The following is a 16,711-nucleotide window of genomic DNA, read 5'->3' as shown; positions in this document are numbered from 1 at the left end:
AAAGATCCACTTCAAATGTTGGCACTGCTATGAACATGGTCTCCTCCCTTCAACTCCGAATTAAGACTTTTGGTTCTTGTTTTTATATTCCAGTCCCAGAAGTAGGTTAACTGTAGATGTTATCTGTAGACAGTCTTATGCTGTAAAGTAGTTACCTATAAACAGGCTCTAGCTTCTCCATGAACACTACAGGATGAATTTAGTTTAAATATTAAACTAAGAGGTATTCTCTCAAATGAGTTTAAATGCGTTTTTATTTTTAGACAACCTACATGACATATTTTTCTTAAAAACAATGCCTCTGCTCCAAATAAATCAAGGTCAAAATAAATGAATTCAAGATGGCATCAGTCCATCTGTCTAAGCCCTGGTATTGTGTGGATGAAAAGCAGCAGCCACTTATGATGACAGGTGATAGATCCAAGGAATTGCCAAATTTGTTAACATTTCTCCATTTCTAAACCATCCTTAAAGAAAATCATATATGGGGTCACACCATCCTCACGGTAGTCCAGGAGAGCAACCATGCCATCCGGATTCATGTTTTCACCAATATAGAACTGGTAGTTTTTGAAATTAGCAAGGATGTGCTTGATTTGTTCTGCAGCCCCTGTCATGAAAGGTTTTACTCTTTCTTGTCTCTGTTCTTCAAGCTTGCCTTTGATTGATTTCATGTAATGTTTGATGTACTTCTTGTAGGCTTCTTTTGTGTAACTGGTTTCCTGCAAGTGATGGTTCATGACAATATCAACACCAGTGATGACTGTGCTTTCGGTACCTTCACCCTCCGGACCTTCGGCAGAGGCATTTCCACCAACGAGAGCATCATCAATGCCACCCTCTGTCCTACTGACCATCTTTCCCTCCACCTCCAGGCACAGCCCGTCCGCGATCTCCCAAATCTTGTAAATGTCGGAGAACATCTCATCATGGCTGATGAGGTCCCGGTAGATGATCATGATGGTGGCTGAAGGGAGACGACGGTGGCGGCAGCGGTGGTGTGGCAGGAGCCCAGAACTCGCGGAGAGTGCAGAGCGGCCAGAGCGGTGCTGGGGGGAGGGGGGAGCAGACGGAAAAGCACTTTGAACATTTTTATAGCCTTGAATTAATCTGGACATTTTCACAGCCTTAGAACAGTGAACTTGCAACTTAATAAATTTCCCCCTTTTAAAAGCTATTCTGCTTCTGGTATATCACATTCCAGCAGCTTTCAAACTAGAACAGTGCCCATTCACTCCAACTAGCAATCCTGATAGCCATGTCTCCTGCAACCAGCTCCTTCAGGGCCCTAGAGCTTGCCCCTGAGCACAGGGTTGCTATGCACAGGAGTTTAGGTTTGTGTCCTGCACAAGCCCATGGAGAACCATTCAGATGAAACAAGAGGTGGATGATGTCCCTGGACTTGTGTGATGCAGCAGCCCTGCTGAGCAGTTAGGCATAAAATGAGTACAGCCTTAAGGTTCTTGTAACAATATATCTAAGACAAGGGGATGACAAACTGCGTCTGGGGCCTGGAATCAAGATGGGGACAATTAAAACAATAAATAACACTTATTTAGTGTGTTCAAGCATTGTGCAAAGCCTTTTTTACGTACATGATCTCGGTTAACCCTCACAACACTCTGTTTTATTGATGGGGAAAATAAGTTCCAGTGAGGTTGGGAAACTTGGCAAGGAGACACAGTGGCAAAGTCATGGAGCCAGGGTTCAAATTCCCCAGGCCACTCTCTTAAACATGACCCAACACTGTTGCAGCCTGATTTCATTTCAAGACTGGGAGCTGGATCAGCCTTAGAAGAACCTAAGACCTTCCCAGCACCCTAAGCATGGTCCACGAGAAAGAGGTTTAGAACTGGGCAAATGTGGGTCAAAGCCACGCTCCACCATTTACCAGTGGGACTTTGTGTTCTCCCACAGTCTCTCTGAGCCTCCATGCCTTTGATCAAAGGAGCCGTTAGCAGCTAACAGCGCTTGTAGGTGCTAGATGCTGCTAAGGATGTCAACCACATGACCTCATTTGGTCCTCACAACAGGTCCGCCAGTGACCTTTTCTGCATGGGACCCTGGCCTGCAGCAACGTCCAGATGAGAACATATGTGGAAAGGCTTGTGAAGTGTCAGCATTCTGTGCATACGTGATCACTGGCCAGAGCAACAGTTGCTATGTCCATCAAACTCCTTGCACCAGATGCTCTGCTAAGTGCTTTACATTAGCATCTCATTTGAACCCTACAAAGTAGATACTTCTATTATTCTACTTTCAGGTGAGGACCCTGGGTTTCAAAGACAAGGAAGAACTTTCTCTGGGTCACAAAACTAATAGATGGTGGAGCTAAGTTTTTAAGTGAGGGAGCTGACTCAGAGCTGATGCGCTCGGCTTCAGGAAGGCTTCCCGAAGGCCTTTCTAGACGACCTTGCTTCTTGGGGCCTGCCCACCCACCTGTGCCTGGGACTTGCAAGTGGGGTAGAAACACCCGAGGAAAAGCAGCAGCTAATTATAATTACAGCTGCACTCGGGAGCTTCTGTGCAGATGGTCCACAGTCTCTCCCAAGGGTGGTTTTTGTTGTGCCTCGTGATCCAAAAAAATTGTTTGGGGAGCACAGTAGGTGCGAGAGAGGCCAGATCTGCCTTCTATTAAGAACTTGGGCATGAGGAGGAAGCCCTTGGAAGGCTGAGTTTTTTCTCCTTTGCCAGTGCCAAGAGCTCCTTTCCAATTTCATCTTCAGTTGGGGCCACTGAGAGGGACGAATGAAGTTATCAAAAGACTCACTTCCAAGATATATCATTAAGGCCATCTCTTTGTACACCGTCTTTTCCTGCTGCTTCTTCCCCCATTTTTTTCTTTACTAGAGAAGTTGTGGGTTTGCAGACCAATCATGCATAAAATACAGCATTCCCATATGCCATCCATTATTAGCACCTTGCATTGGTGGGGTACATTTGTTACAGTTGATAAAGGCACATTTTTATAACTGTATTATTCACTGTATTCCATGTTTTCACTTAAGGTTCACTGTGTAGGGCTAAGCCATGGAATTTTTTTATTTTATTTTAATTTTTATTCTATTACCTTATACAGCCCAACATTTCCCCTTCTAACCACATTGGGACATATCTATTTCAACACTGTTAGTTACATTCACAAGGTTGTGCCGCCATCACCACCACTATTACCAAAACTTTTCCAGTATTCTGAATAAGAACACTGTACATTTTAAGCCTGAACTTCCTAGATAACCTGTATTCTAGATTCTGACTCTATGAGTTTTCTTATTCTAATTATTTCATATTAGTGAGGTCATACACTAGTTGTCCTTTTGTGCCTGGCTTATTTCACTCAGCACTCGCTTGCATGTATCGGAACTTCCTTCCTTTCTATGACTGAACAATATTCCATTGTACATATATAACAACGTTTTGTTTATCCATTCATCTGTTGACATCCACTTGGGTTGCTTCCATCTGTTGGCAATTGTGCATAATGCCACTAGGAACATTATAGTGTGCAAATAGAGTTGAGTTGCTGCTTTCAATTCTTTGTGCATATAATTAGTAAGGGGTTGCGGGGTCATGTTGTAATTCTATGCTTAACTATCTTTCTCAGTGGCTGCACCTTTTTACATTGCCACCAGCCATGGGTAAGTATTCCTATTTATCTGATCCTCTGCAACACTTGTAAAATCTTCTATTTTTAAAAAAAAAATAGTGGCCATTCTAGTGGGTGTGAAATAGTATCTTAGTGTGGCTTTAACTTGCATTTCCTTCATGACTAAGGATGTTGAGCATCTTTTCGAGTGCCTTTTGACCATTTTTATATCTTCTTTGGAGACATGTCTATTCAAATCTTTTGCCCATCTTTAAGTTTGGCTTTTTGTCTTTTTGCTGTTAAGCTGGAAGTTTTCTTTATATATTCTGGATATTAAATTTTTATCAGACATGTGATTTCCAAATATTTTCTCCCACTGTGTAGGTTGCCGTTTTACTTTATGATAATGTACTATAAGGCACAAATTTTTTAGTTTTGATGAGGTCCCACTTATTTTTTTTCTTTTGTTGCTGTGTTTTGGGTATAAAATCTAAAAAGCCATTGCTTAACACAAATCTTGAAGATGCTTCCTAGTGTTCTCTTAGGGATTTGATAATTTTGGTTCTTATATTTTAGGTCTTTGATCATTTTTTTTTGTATACTGTATGGCAGGGGTCACATTTCATTCTTTTTCCATGTGAGTATCCCGATATTGCAGCACCATTTGTTGAATTTTTGTTTGTTTTTTCTTTCTTTTGTTTGCTTATTTGTTTGTTTTTGGGAATCAAATCTGCATCTCCTGGATGGATGGCAAGAATTCTACCACTTGTATCCTGTCTTTGATCACTTAAAACATTTTTTCTTTAAATTTTTACTGAGCCATCTTCACATACTGTTCTAGTTTGCAAGCCACTGGATGTGATTACCAGAAACAGAATGGCTTTTAAAAGGGGGAATTTATCAAGTTGCAAGTTCACAGTTCTAAGGCTGCAAAATGTCCAAATTAAAGCAAGGCTATAAAAATGTCCAATCTAAGGCATTCAGGGAAAGATACCTTGGTTCAAGAAGATGACGTTTACAAAGAAACATGGCAAACATGGCGATGTCTGCTAGCTTTCTCTCCAGGCTTCTAGTTTCATGAAGCTCCCCTGGGGGCATATTCCTTCCTCATCTCCGAAGGTCTCTGGCTGTGTGGGCTCTTGTGGTTCTCGTGGCTCTGAAGCTTTTTCCAAAATGCTTCCTCTTTTAAAGGATTCCAGTAAACTAATCAAGACCACACCTGGAATGGGTGGAGTCACATCTCCCTCTAATTAAAGGTTAATACCCACAACTGGGCGTGACACATCACCATAGACATAATCTAATCAAGTTTCCAATCTACAGTGCTGAATAGGAATTAAAAGAAACAGCCTTTGGATCGGGATGAAAACATGGCTTTTCTTGGACACATCATTTTTTCAAACTGGTACACACACCCACATACTCCATCCAAAATATACAATCCATGGCTCACAATATCATCACATAGTTGTGTATTCATCACCATGATCGTTTTTAGAATGTTTGCATCATTCCAGAAAAATAAATAAAAAGAAAAACTCCATACAGCCCATACCCTTCATACCTTCCTCTCATTGACCACTAGTATTTCAATCTACCCATTTTTTTTACTCCTTATCCCTCCCTATTATTTATTTATTTGTCCTTATTTTTTTACTCATCTGTCCACACCTTGGATAAAGGCAGCATTAGCCACATGATTTTCACAATCACATGGTTTGCCTTGTAAAGGTTATATAGTTATACAATCATCTACAAGAATCAAGGCTACTGGAATATAGTTCAACAGTTTCAGGTACTTCCCTCCAGCCACTCCAATACACCATAAATTAAAAAGGGATACCTATGTAGTGCATAAGAACAACCTGCAGGATAACCTCTCGATCTATTTGAAATCTCTCTGAAACTTTGTTTTGTCTTATTTCTCTCTTACCCCTCTTGGTCAAGAAGGCTTTCTCAATCCCATGATAGCAGGTCCCAGCTCATCCTGGGAGTCATGTCCCACATCGCCAGGGAAATTTACACCCTTGGGAGTCATGTCCCATGTACGGGGGACGGCAGTGAGTTCACCTTCTGAATTGGCTTAAAGAGAGAGGCCACATCTGAGCAACAAAAGATGTTCTCAGGCAGTGATTATTAAGCATAATTATAAGTAGGTTTGACTTCTCCTTTGCGGGAGTAAGTTTCATAGGGGTGAGCCCCAAGATCGAGGGCTTGATCTGTTAAACTGATTGCCCGCATCAGCTTGTGAGAATATCAGGAATTCCCCAGGTAGGGAAGTTTAATATTTCCTCCTTTTTCTTCAACCCTTCAAGGGCACTTTGCAAATACTTTTTTAGTCTCAGCTCAAATTACTCTGGGACATATTGGGGCATCACACTGATCCATAAAACAAGATCTCCTGCCCTGTTTAAGATTCCATGTAATTATTGTGTTTGAATAAACTGACCATACAAGTTAAATTAGATAGTGTACTGCCAAAAAATATAAATTTTACACCAAATAAAAATTTCTTCCTTTGGTCTCACACAGAAGTTAAAATTTTAAAATACAGATTGTACTATCCATTACCCTATGTTCTGATTTACCTTGGTCCCATCTAGATCAGCTTCATTCATATATTTAGTTGAAGTCTGATCACTTTTTCAACTTTTTTAACAGTTGCCGAATGGGATAATGCTGACTTTCATAGTTTTAGGGCTCTAACATTAGTCTCAGGTGTCACACAAATACCCAAATTTCCAGGGAACAACCAGGTTATTCACAAACAGCTCAGCTTCTCAGAATTCAGAAGTAACAATTACAACTCAGGAATAGATGGGACTGCTGTAAGAGCTTACAATCTAAGAACATTTACAATAGGCCTTCACCTAATAACCTCTGCTCTGGACTTAAATTCTCCGGGTTTGTATATTATGGTTGGTCCATATAAGTGAGGCATGATAGTATTTGTCTTTTTGTTTCTGACATTTCGTTCAACCTACTGTCATCAAGATTCATTCACCTAGTTGCATGCCTCACAATTTCATTCCTTCTTGCAGCTGCTCAGTGGTCCATTGTATGTATACACCGCAGTTCCCTCTTCCATCCCTCAGCTGATGTTTCTTTAGGCCACCTCCATCCATTGCAAATCACAAACACTGGAGCCATAAACTCCAGTGTGCAAATGTCCATTTGCGTCCCCACTCTCAGTTCTTCCAAGTATACACTGAGCAAGGGGGTTTCAGGATCACATGGCCACCCTATCCCTAGCCTCCTGTGGAACCACCACACTGCCCTCCAAGGGACTTCACCTCTCAGTTTCCCTACCAACAGTTGTTCCAGTTTGTAAGCTGCTGAAATGTGATATACCAGAAGCAGAACAGCTTATAAGAAGGGGGAATTTATTAAGTTGCAAGTTTATAGTTCTAAGGCCATGAAAATGTCCAAATTAAGGCACCAACAAGAATTCACCTTCACTCAAGAAAGGCCGATGAAGTTTGGGGTTTCGCTCTCAGCTGGAAGGGTATATGGTGAAGTCTACTAGCTTTCTCTCCTGGCTTCTTGTTTCATGAAGCTCTCCCAGGAGCATTTACCTTCTTCATCTCCAAAGGTCTCTGGCTGTGTGGGCTCTAAAGTGTTTTCTAAAATGATTCCCTCTTAAAGGGCCCCAGTAAGCAACCTCAGCTTGAATGGGTGGAGACATATCATTATGGAAACCATCTAGTCAAAACTTACCACCCACAGGAGACCTGGGTTTGATTCCCTGCCCACTTCCCCAAAATACAAACAAGCCAGCAAACAAGCAAAAAACCCACAACCAAAAAAATTCAACAAATGTTGCTGCAATGATGGGATACTCACATGGAGAAAGAATGAAATGTGACCTCACCATACAGCATATGAAACAAACAAAAAAACTTAACCACCCACAACTGGGTGGGTCACATCTCCATGGAAACAATAAAAAAGCTCCCACCCAGCAATATTGAATGACAATTAAAGAACTTGGCTTTTCTGGGGTACACAACAGATTCAAACCAGCACAACAGTGAATAGGTACATCTCTCTTTCTCCACATTTTTTCCAGCACTGTGTCTCTCTGTTCATTTTTAAAGTTTTTATTCACACGCTTTGATCACTTTCGAGTTAATGTTTGTGGAAGCTATGAGGGAGGCGTCCTCCTCCTTTCTTTTGCAAATGGAGACCTGGTTTTCCCAGAATCATTTGTTGGAGAGATTGTTCTTTCTCCACTGAGCGGTCTTTGCCCCTTGTCAAAAATCAGTTGACCTATAAATATGCATATATATTTATACTTGTTACATCTTCTTGTTGAATTGACCCCTTTATCAGTATGCAATGGTCATCTCTGTCTCTTGTAACTGTTTTTGACTTCAAGTCTATTTTATCTGATACTAGTATAACTGCCCCAGCTCTCTTTTGGTTACTGTTTGCATGGTATATGTTCTTCCATCTGTGCTGGTCTGAACTGTTATTACCCCAGAAAAGCCACATCATTTTAATCCTAATTCAATCCTGTGGGGGGTTGTTTCCATGGAGATGCAACACACCCAATTGTGGGTGTGACCTTTTGTTTAGATTATTTCCACAGAGGTGTGACCCTGCCCATTTAGGTTGAGTCTTTGTGAGTTTACTGAAGTCCTTAAAAGAGCCGACACAGACACAGACATATGGAGATGCTTGGAGTGCCAACAGAGATGCTTAGAGAAGCCATATGAAAGCAGGACACAGTCACTTGAAGAGAAGAAATCTCTGGCCCCGGGAGATGCTAAGCTAAGAGATGAACTTCAGAGTTTTGCCCAGGAGAAGCTAAGTGAGGGCCCCAGACACTTAGAGAGGAACCCACTGGAATCAGAAGCTGGAAGCAACAGAACCAGGAACAAGGACCAGCAGATGTCAGCCACATAGCTTCACATGTGTCCTTTCTTTGGAGTCAAGGCATATTTCTCTGGATGCCTTAGTTTGGACATTTTTAAGGCCTTAGAACTGTAAACTTATAACATAATAAATCCCCTTTATAAAAGCCAATCCATTTCTGGCTTATTGTATTCCATCCAGCAGCTTTAGGAAACCTTAACACCATCCTTTCATTTTCAACCTATTTGTATCTTTGAATTTAGAGTGAGTCTCTTGCAGACAGCATAAAATTGAGTTGCACCCATCTCTACCTTTTCACTAGAGAGTTCAATCCATTTGCAAGTCACAACTGATAATGCAGAACTTTCTTCTGCTATTTTGCAATTTAGTCTTTTTAAGTTTCATACTTTTTTTGTCTCTCAATTCTCCATTAATGCCTACTTTTATATTCATTTGATTTTTTGTGTTGCATCATATTGAGTGCAACACAAATCTTTTTATGTGGATATATTTTTCATATATTTTCCTGTGGTTACCATGGGGTTAAAATCTACCATCATAAATATATACCAAATCATATTTGGTTTGATAGCAACTTTACTTCAATAGCATACACAGACTCTGTTCCTATACATCTCAATTCCCCCCATCGTTTTTTGTACTTGTTGCCACTTATATCTTTGTTCCATAGGTTTGTCATTCCTTTTTTTTTTTTTTTTTAAGGGACTTCCTCAAAATTTAAAACTTTTGTGCATCAAAAAACATCAAGATTATGAACAGTCAACTTACAGAATGGGAGAAAATATTTGGAAACCATATATCTGATAAGCGTTTTCCAGACTATATAAAGAACTCCTACAACTCAACAACAGCAGGAACAACAACAAAAAAAAAACAAGGAAAATGGGCCAAGGATTGGAATGTTGTTTTTCTAAACATGATATTCAAATAGCCAATAAGTATATGAAAAGATGCTTAACATCAAAACACTGAATTTGTCATTACTTTTTATGTCTTTGCATTTTAGCATCTGTAGAAAGCAAGAAGTGGAGTTGCATACCAAAAAAATACATCATAATACTTGCCCTTATAATTACCCAAAAGGTTACTCTTACTGGAGGTTTTTATTTCTTTTTGCCACTTTGAACCACTGTCTGATGTCGTTTCCTTTCAGTCTGCAGAACTCCTCTTTTTCTTAAAGAAAGTCTTGCCAGATATAAAATTCTAGGTTGGCAATTGTTTTCTTTCATCATTTTAAGTATTTCAACCCACTGCCTTCTTGCCTCCTGGTTTCTGATGAGAAATTGGCACTTAATCTAATGGGGACTCCCTTGTACATAACACGTTGCTTTTCTCCTGCAGCTTTCAGGATTCATTCCTGGTCCTTTTCATTCAACGATGTGATCAATATTTGATGAGACATTTTTCTACTTTTCTTTGTGTTTATCCTGTTGGGTCTTCTTTGGGCTTCTTCGATGTGCATAGTTACATCTTTTGCTAAATTTGGGAAGTTCTCTCTCATTATTTCTTTGAATATTCCTTCTGCCCCTTTGTCTCTTTTTCTGAGACTCCCGTAATGCGTAATTTGGAATACTCGATGGTGTCCCAGAGGTTTGTTTTTTTGCTTTTTATAAATTTATAAATTTTTGCTTTTTATAAATCTTTTTTTTCTTTCTGCTTCTCAGCCTGTCTCATTTCAATAGTCTTGTCTTCGAGTTTGTGGATTCTTTTTTCTGCCAGTTCCAATCTGCTGTTGAAATCCTCCTGGGAATTTTTCATTTCAGTTATTATGGCCTTCAATTCCATAGTTCTGTTTGGTTCATTTTAAAAATTTTCTCTTTACGAAGATTCTCGTAGTGCTCTTTTATTGCTTTCCTTAAATCCTTTAGCTCTTTCTCTGTATTTTTATCATCTTCAAAAAGTCTTTGGTTGGTATTTCCTTATTCTGGTCTTCATTGATGTTTTCTGGATTTTTATCCCCTTCATTTGGATGGGCCTGTTTCTTTATTTGCCTTGTACTCTTTTGTAGTGCACTGTGTGTTTTAATATTTTAAAATGTTAACTCTGGGATATATTCCCTGAGATGTCTGTTTCTTGGTTTTGTAACCAGGTGGTGATATGACGGATTTCCTCGAGCTTCACCCTATCAGGAAGGACTGCCCAAGGCTAACACAGAGCTCAGGGCCCTGCCTGGCTTCTCTGGTCTATCTTGTCCTGGGCATGTGCTTGTTGGTCGTTTTGGATCCCCCCTGTCTACAGGGCCCCAGTGCCCCCTCTCTTTCGCAGGAGACAAACCTCCCTCTCCCAGGTATTTAAAGCAGGACACCTTCACCCCTACTGTCTGCCTTCAATTGCCTTGAGCTGCTTTCCCTGAGGGCCAAATTCTGAGAAGGGGAGTGTCTGGGAGAGGGGTTCCCCAAGTCAGTCTTTGCCAGGGGCCCACGAGGGGCGCAGACAGGGCCCCAAACTGCCAGGTCAGGGGGTCAGGTGGGGCGCGGGCGGCTCCTCCCGCAGCCCCCCTCCCGCAGGCTGCCCTGCCCTGCCCGCGGCTCTGAGGAGGCGAAGGGGCTTTAAGTCTCCTCAGCTGGACTGAGCAACGGCCCCCACGGAACCAGCCACTCCTCGTAAGTCCTGGCCACTGACCGGCCGTGCTCACCGCTGGTCTTGTGGAAGAGGATTTTTATGTCCCTTTCTGTCACCGGTGACCTAGCCAGGCCTGGGCACCGCCTCCCCGCCCCCTCCCCCAGGCATCCGTATGGCCCCGGAAAGTTCTGGAAGACACCTTTCACACACCTTGGCAGGTAAGAGTATGGGGACCCACAGTGGTGTGACAGAAGAGTAGGTAAAGAGGAGAGAGACTGGCTTGGCCGCCTGCATCCAGCCGGGTCCCTGGCCATGCCCGGGGGGCTTCTCTTAATGGGGAGACATGTTTGGATGGTGAGGGGGGGTCAGAAAACCAGCACCGGCGCACTGCCCAGTGAGGCCCCACCTTCAGCTCCTCACCTCCTGTGGGCAAGGACCATTGTGGATGACGCCTGGCCTGTGGTCTGCTTGGCACCTCTTCACCATGTACCCTCAAGGAGCCTCCATTTCTCTGTGCCTTGGCTTGCCCATCGGTTGTGGGGACAGCGGAGCCCCGTGTAAGCAGCTGTGGTTGCTAGAGTTTGCCTGCCCAGCCTTCTCCCCACCTCCCCTTGGCTTTCCCTTCTCCACCTGTTCTAGTTTGCTAGCTGTCAGAATGCATTATGCCAGAAACAGAATGGCTTTTAAAAAGGGGAATTTAATAAGTTGCTAGTTTACAGTTCTAAGACTGAGAAAATGTCCCAATTAAAACAAGTCTATAGAAATGTTCAATTTAAGGCATCTGGGGAAAGATACCTTGGTTCAAGAAGGCCAACGATGTTCAACGTTTCTCTCTCAGCTGGAAGGGCACATGGCGAACATGACGGTGTCTGCTGGCTTTCACGTGGCTCTACCAAAAGGGACTCTCTCCAAAATGTTTCCTCTTTTAAAGGATTCCAGCAAGCAACTCCATCTTCAGTGGGTGGAGACACACCTCCATGGAAATCATCTAATAAAAAATTACCACCCACAATTGGGTGGGTCACATCTTCATGGAAACAATCAAAATGCTCCCACCCAGCAATATTGAATGAGGATCAAAGGGCATGGCTTTTCTGGGGTCCACCACAGATTCAGACGGGCACACCGCCAGGTGTTCGCAGAGCTTCCAAACTCAGTCAGCATCGCCAGTGCCCACCACGGGGCCTGGCCCAGAGGTGTTGCCAAGAACAAATCTGAATTAACCAACGGCATTAACAAATCAGTGGAGACATGAATGCTGATAAATAGACTGCCTACGTGGAAATAAGAGGAGGGAAGAGGTAAGTGTGGGCTCCACACAAATGTGCAAGAGCCGCTTACAGAGACCAGTCATTCCACCTGTGGAGATTTGGGTGGGAGACAGTGGGACAGCCAGCTCTGCAATTTGGAGCTGAAGGCATAAATGTGGAACTCTTCCCTGTACACGAACCTTTTTAAGGCTTTTGAAAATAACTGTCAAATCCCCTTTCAGAAAGATTGATGAATTAAGACTCTTTTCAGAGTATTTGGAAATTCCCAAACATTTGGTATCAACTTAAAAAAAAAATTCCAATTTGATAGCGGTGTCTCAATATTTTAATTTGCATATTTGTATAACTTAAATTTCCAAGGAGATCAACTTCTTAAGATGTCTTTTGGCCATTTGTAGTTCATCTCCTGTGGCTTGCATGTTCCCTGCCCTTTGTTCATTAAAATAAAAAATGAGCCTGGAATGTTGTTACACTAATTTAGAAGATATTTTAGATACTATATTTTTCGTTGTGTGATCTTTTTTTCTGAACTCTAATTTTTGTTTGTGGAACTTTCTGATATAAAAAAAGACTGGCATATTTATGCCAACTTATTTTCTTATTAGTCCTACCTTTTGCTTGGAAATCCAATCTTCTCCAGGGATCAGAAAAATTTTAATTTATGTTTTATTCTAAATTTTTAATGGTTTTATTAAATTATGACTCTTTGATTCATTTGGAATTTATTTTGATGTATGGTGCAAAGCCCTAAATTTTTTCCTGCCCAAAACTGTTAATAAGGTGCTCCTGTATCATTTATTGAGCATTCTGCAAAATTTCCCATCAATTTAATGCCACTTTAGTCAGTACTAAATTCTTACATACCGTCTGGCCTGTTTCTAGGCTTTTTACACTTTCATAGCTACATCTATCCTTTCACAGTGTTCTAATTATTATAATTTTATAACCCATTTCACAACTTACAGATCAAATCCATTATTTGTTCATATTTTTGTACATGTTCTTTATTATTCAGCCTCTTTCTATTTTTCCAGTCAAACATTTAGAATAACATTTTAAGCTCCAGAAAGTTTCCAGCCAGGGTTTTAATTGCAGTTCTATTAAGCTAACATGCCACTTCAAGGTGAATCAATAGATTTGTAATATGGTTTTTCCACCCTAGAATATGATATGCTCTCTAACCAGGCAAGTCTTCTTTTTATGTCCCCTACAAAGTTTTATTGCTTCTTCAATTACTTTTGCATATATCCTAATGCTTTTATTCCTAAATTAAAAGCCCTATCATCTATCTGTCTATCATTATTTATCATCTCTATCTATCTATCTAATCTAGCTATCATCAGAATGGTTGTTAACCAGGCAATGACTGGGAGATACTTTGAGTTGCCACAGCTGTAGATGAGTTACTGGGTAGAGGCCTGTAGCATGTGGATGCCAGGGAGGTTCCTAAACTTTCTGCAATGACCAGAATCGTCCCCACAACAAGCAATTATCTGGCCCCAAACATCAGAAGAGCTGAGGTCCAGAAACCCTGATCCATTTTTATTAAGAATGGAATCTCTTCCCCGTGGTGTTGTCCCACCGGCCTAGCTAGACTTCAATCAAGTCACAGAGGAGACCCTGTCCAGTGTCCTGGGGGGTTGGTCCACTGTCCCCTCACTGTCCACTCCATGCCTTGGAAAGGGCAGCCTTGCCAGGGCTGTGCCCCTGCTTGCCTGGAACCCCAGAGCTCTGAGTGTGTGGTGCTCGGTTGTCTGTTTGAGAGACTCAGCATCCTAAAGGAAGCCATATTCAGGGGCAGACCAAGGAAGGCCTACATGGAGATCCATGATTCCATTTACATAAAGTTCAAGAACTGGCTAAGCTACTATCCAGTGAGAAATCAGAGAAATGGTTGCTGGGGGTGGGGGTGGAGGATTGGCTGGGGGTGGAGGTAGATAGAGATGCAAGAGAACTTTCTGGGGATTATTTCTGGCACCTGGGCTAGTTGGCAGGTGGAGAGTATTTTCCCCAGGCTTTTTATTCCTTAAAAAAAAAAAAAAAGGTACAACTATAGCAGCAGCTCCTTGGTATTTACTCCTAATCTCACACCATTCCCTCTCTCTCTCCAGAGACAGCCAGTGTCTGAAGCTGGTATGTATCCTTTCATATCCGTATTTTTGTTTTTCTCCAGTGGAGTTTATTTTTTTAAATATTACATCACACGCACCATACTGTGGATATCATCCTATATTTTCTTCTTTCATATAATATTTTTATATCTACTTAATTTGTTATATAGTTTTCTACTATGTGCACGTACTTCTATTTGTCCATTCTCCTATTATTGGACATTTAGGTGGTTTCCAATTTCTCATCATGACAAACAATGCTTCAGTGAACATCCTCACCTGTGTCTATATATTTATTTTATAACCAGTCACCATACCGTTTTGTAGTTGGCTCTCGAGTTCTCTAGAAAGACAGTATTATCATGGACTAAAAATGATCCTTTTGTCTCTTTCTCTCCTACAGTTATGACTCATATCTATTTCTGATCCTTTTACATTGCTTAGAAATGTCAGAACAATATTAAATTGTAGTAGGAACAGTGGCCACCTTCGCTTTGACCTTGACACGAGTGAGGGCCCCGTGAGTTTCACTGTTAAGGATGACTTGAGCCGTCAGTTTGAGATAGCTATTATTTTCATGTTGGGATAATACGTTTTAAATCTGAATTTATTAGAAATTAAAATCAGGAATAAATGAATTTTATAAACCAATTCCAGTATTAATTTATTATTGGAATTATTATATTAGTAGATTTCTACTATTGAAACAACCTCACAATTCTTAGCCATATTTTTCTAATTTATTGCAAGATGACATTTGCCAATCTTTTGTTTAGTACTTTTGCATATGTAATAAATTAAGTCTGATTGGCCTGTTATCTTTGTTGGCTATAGTTTAAGACATGCTTACAAGGTTTTTCTTTTCTAACAATACATTACTGAGATATAATTTATATACAGTAATATGCTTAAGTCTTAAGCACACGGTATGATGATTTTTGACAAATAGAAGCATCTCTGTAACCATCACTTGGATCAAGGTATAGAACATTTCCATGGCCCCAGAATGTTCCTTTGTGGCCCTTTCCAGTCAATCCTCCACCCTACCCCCACTTCTCTGATTTTTATCACCCGAGATTAGCCTTGCCTGTTCTTGAACTTCATGCAAGTGGAAACCCACACTTCGAACTTCTCTGTGTCTGACTTCTTTCACTCAACATAATATTTTGAGATGCATCCAAAACATTATGTAGATAGTTTTGTTAGCTTTGTAAAAGGAGCTGATAATATTTCCTTTTTTCCCCCATGCCCTAAGGGGGTTTATGTTACATGGAAATTATTTGTTCTGTGAACAGTTAAAGTGACTCACCCAGAAAATCATCTGAATCTGGAAGCCATTTTAGGAGGTGAGGCTTTAACAACTTTCCTAAAAATTTCCCTTTACTATTGGTCTATGAATAGTAGTAAAATTTTTCTCAAGGCAATTTTTGTACATTATATATTTCCCAGAAAACAATCCAGTCCCATATTTTGAAACGTATTAGCATATAGTTATGCATGGAGTCTTCCTATGGCTCTAAAATCTGTAGTTTCCCTTTCTGTATTTATAGTACCTATTTGTATTTTTTCTAATGGTGAAAGCAAGGGTTTTTCATGAACCAGTTACAATATTTAATGATTATTTCTACTGTTTTTCTGGTTCTTGAGATTACTAATCAATAATGTCTGTTTTAGACTCTATTTTCCAGCTTCCTTTCCCTATTTGTTTTGATCTCATAAAAAATTATTTAAATGAATATTTATTTTCTTATTTTAATTCTTTTTGGATTAACCACAAAAATATTTTGAGGTTATGAATTTGCCTATGAATCAGCTTTGCCACATCTCACAAGATTTGCTATATAATTTTCTTATTTTCATTGAGAAATGCAATTTTCCCTCAGCAGTTTTGAGTTCTTCATTAGCCCAAATGTTTTCCAAGAACACACTTAAAAATATCTAAGCAATTGGGCTTTTGATTTGTGAGAGAGGAAAAAAATTACTTATAATTCCCCGCTGCTTTCTAGGGAGGATGTTTCCAGGCCCTGTACTATGCTTTGCCTGAGACACAGTGATGCAGATGTAGGTATAAAAGCTTTGGAAGAGCTTAATCTGAGCTAAAGAAGAAAGGGAGAGGGGTTGAGAATTCTCAGCTTGAGAATCACCTGGGAGATGTAGGCGTGGCAAGGGGAGCAGAGCAGAAGGAAGTCTTGATGGCTTGTGGCTGAGAAGGCAGACTTAGAAAAGATATCCATTGACTGGAGCTTTTTCTGGAGATATAATATAAACATACTCCTTTGCTTCCCTCTGAAATCTTCGGTAAA

General features: G+C 40.6%; 1 protein-coding gene across 1 annotated transcript; it reads right to left on the bottom strand.

Annotated features, from left to right (window-relative positions):
• Nucleotides 1–312: 312 nt before the first annotated feature.
• Nucleotides 313–1,022, bottom strand: LOC143683437 (translationally-controlled tumor protein-like). Its single transcript, XM_077159484.1, has one exon. The coding sequence runs from the start codon at nucleotides 957–959 to the stop codon at nucleotides 441–443; it is 519 nt and encodes a 172-aa protein (XP_077015599.1). The 5' UTR covers nucleotides 960–1,022; the 3' UTR covers nucleotides 313–440.
• Between the last annotated feature and the right edge of the window lie 15,689 nt (nucleotides 1,023–16,711).

Source organism: Tamandua tetradactyla, chromosome 1 (assembly GCF_023851605.1).
Source record: "Tamandua tetradactyla isolate mTamTet1 chromosome 1, mTamTet1.pri, whole genome shotgun sequence".
Classification (NCBI taxonomy): Eukaryota; Metazoa; Chordata; class Mammalia; order Pilosa; family Myrmecophagidae; genus Tamandua; species Tamandua tetradactyla.
The sequence above is the reverse complement of the archived record's forward strand: the minus strand, read 5'-3'. Positions and strand labels throughout refer to the sequence as shown.

Excerpts from the sequence above, each read along its gene's own strand:
- LOC143683437 (XM_077159484.1), bottom strand. The coding sequence starts at position 959 with ATGATCATCTACCGGGACCTCATCAGCCATGATGAGATGTTCTCCGAC.